Below are 1956 nucleotides of genomic sequence, written 5' to 3' on the forward strand. Positions count from 1 at the left end.
AGTTTGCAAAAATGCGTCAATGAAAAGAGGAGCAAAAATAGAACTCCTAAAGCTTCAAATATAAGCCACCCTCACTACATATGGGGTGACTTTGAAAATGTTCAAAGAGAAACACTACAAAAAGAATTAAAACAGGCGACTGATTTTAGCGACTGAAATCAGTCGCCAAAATCAATTTGGCGACTGAATTCAGTCGCCAAACGTCAGTCGCGGACCTTAGTCGTCTTTTCTAGCTTTGGCGACTAAAGTCGGTCGCCAAATGCCAAAAATGGCGACTGATAGTGTAGTCGCCAAATTGGCGACTGATTCAAGGTAGTCGCAAAATTGGCGACTGAATAGCAGTCGCCAAATGCCAAATTAGTCGCCTTTTTTGGGTGACGTAGCCAGTTTGGCTGAGCCAATTTGGCGACTGATTTTGGATTTGGCGACTTCTATTCAGTCGCCAATTTGGCGACTACCTTGAATCAGTCGCCAATTTGGCGACTGAATTTCAGTCGCCAAATCCCAAATCAGTCGCCAAAGCCATTGTATGTTTTGGTGGTTTTTTTCGTTTTCATTGCTAGCCAAAAATTTACAACCTGCATACAAACCGATGTTCCACAACACCATACATCCCATTTCAACACACACAACACCATGCATTTCAACCCAACACCTCCCAATTTCTCAAACTTCATTTCATATATTGAAAATGAAAGTTTTACAAGCTAAGCTATTCTAAATGTTCAAGTCTAAAGTGTTCAAGTTTTACAAACTTACATGCTAAAATCATCTTACTTGGAAGCCAACACCGGCTCCACTCCCCCCATGTGGACCATGCGGATCATTTGGATCGTAGTTGGATCTAGGTCCGGGGTTACAACCTTGCCACCAATTCTCAAACATTTCCATTCTTTCCTTCATTTTCCGGAATTCTTCATCACGTTTGGCAAGTTCTTCATCACGTTTGGCATCACGTTCATCACGCTCTCTTATTTGACTTTGAAGTTGACTAATAATTCCCGGTTGATACGTGTTGCTGGGAATTGTTGAAGTCGATCTTCTACGCGTTTTCTCATAGAAAGCCGGTGTTGAACTTCCGGTACCATACACGTGCCCTTTCTTGAAGCCATCCACCAACTCATACCATATGTCATTGTCCGGTTTTTCTGGATTGGCGGCTTTTTCTCGTTCAAATGCTTCCTACAATATTAAACAAATGGTAGTAAGTTAATATGGTAACCACCTTATATACGACATTTTAAAAGAGAATAAATTAACAAAAATTAAAGGTTACGGAAAACTTACATATAATTGCTTGTCTTTTGGCTTAGTCCAAGTTCTAACCCCTTTTCCGTCAACTCTGGAATGCGTGTCCAGAAACAGTTCCGGTACCGTCGCAATCGGCTGTGACTTCTTCTTTCCTCTCTGAATGAAAAAAAAACATACATGTTATAAAATCAACAAAAAATCTAACATAAAATAAACATGTTGCATTGAAAACAAAAAAAAAGTGTAAAATAATAGACAAAGTACTTACACCCAACATACGATTCCAGAACGATCGTGAACCCGCGTAATGAGTAGGCTCGTTCACGGCGTCTTCCTTTCCTCCTCTTTTGTTGAGGAATGCTTGCTTAGACTTCTTCTGAAAAGCTTCACTTTTGGTATGCTTTATTAAGCCTTCATACTTGTCACCTGCAATTACACATATGAAATCATAACTAATAAGTTACTGATATTATTTATAATATAAGAGAGTATAAGCTAATTAATACAAATAACAAAACAAGTTAATTAAATACTTTTCATGTGGTCTGGTTCCTTTGGGCGCCTAACTACCTTCCAAATCACGTCCCGATATCGTCAAGTACCGACGTCATTGTACGTGATACGGACATTCTGTTCTTGAGACGGTGACCAAGCAAATGATAACTACAAAAAAAAAGCGTCAAAATTTCATATTAGTATAAAATA

General features: G+C 39.0%; 1 protein-coding gene across 1 annotated transcript; it reads right to left on the reverse strand.

Annotated features, from left to right (window-relative positions):
• Nucleotides 1-747: 747 nt before the first annotated feature.
• LOC141633226 (uncharacterized) lies at nt 748-1601 on the reverse strand. The gene is made up of 3 exons (XM_074445676.1): nt 1520-1601; nt 1288-1407; nt 748-1182 (listed from the first exon to the last, which is right to left on the reverse strand). The coding sequence occupies exons 1-3, from the start codon at nt 1526-1528 to the stop codon at nt 769-771; spliced, it is 543 nt and encodes a 180-aa protein (XP_074301777.1). The 5' UTR covers nt 1529-1601; the 3' UTR covers nt 748-768.
• Nucleotides 1602-1956: the final 355 nt, after the last annotated feature.

This window comes from Silene latifolia, chromosome Y (genome assembly GCF_048544455.1).
Source record: "Silene latifolia isolate original U9 population chromosome Y, ASM4854445v1, whole genome shotgun sequence".
Classification (NCBI taxonomy): Eukaryota; Viridiplantae; Streptophyta; class Magnoliopsida; order Caryophyllales; family Caryophyllaceae; genus Silene; species Silene latifolia.

Excerpts from the sequence above, each read along its gene's own strand:
- LOC141633226 (XM_074445676.1), bottom strand. Across the intron at positions 1,183-1,287 it reads CAAAAGACAAGCAATTATAT|GAAGCATTTGAACGAGAAAA; the intron begins GTAAGTTTTCCG and ends TTAATATTGTAG.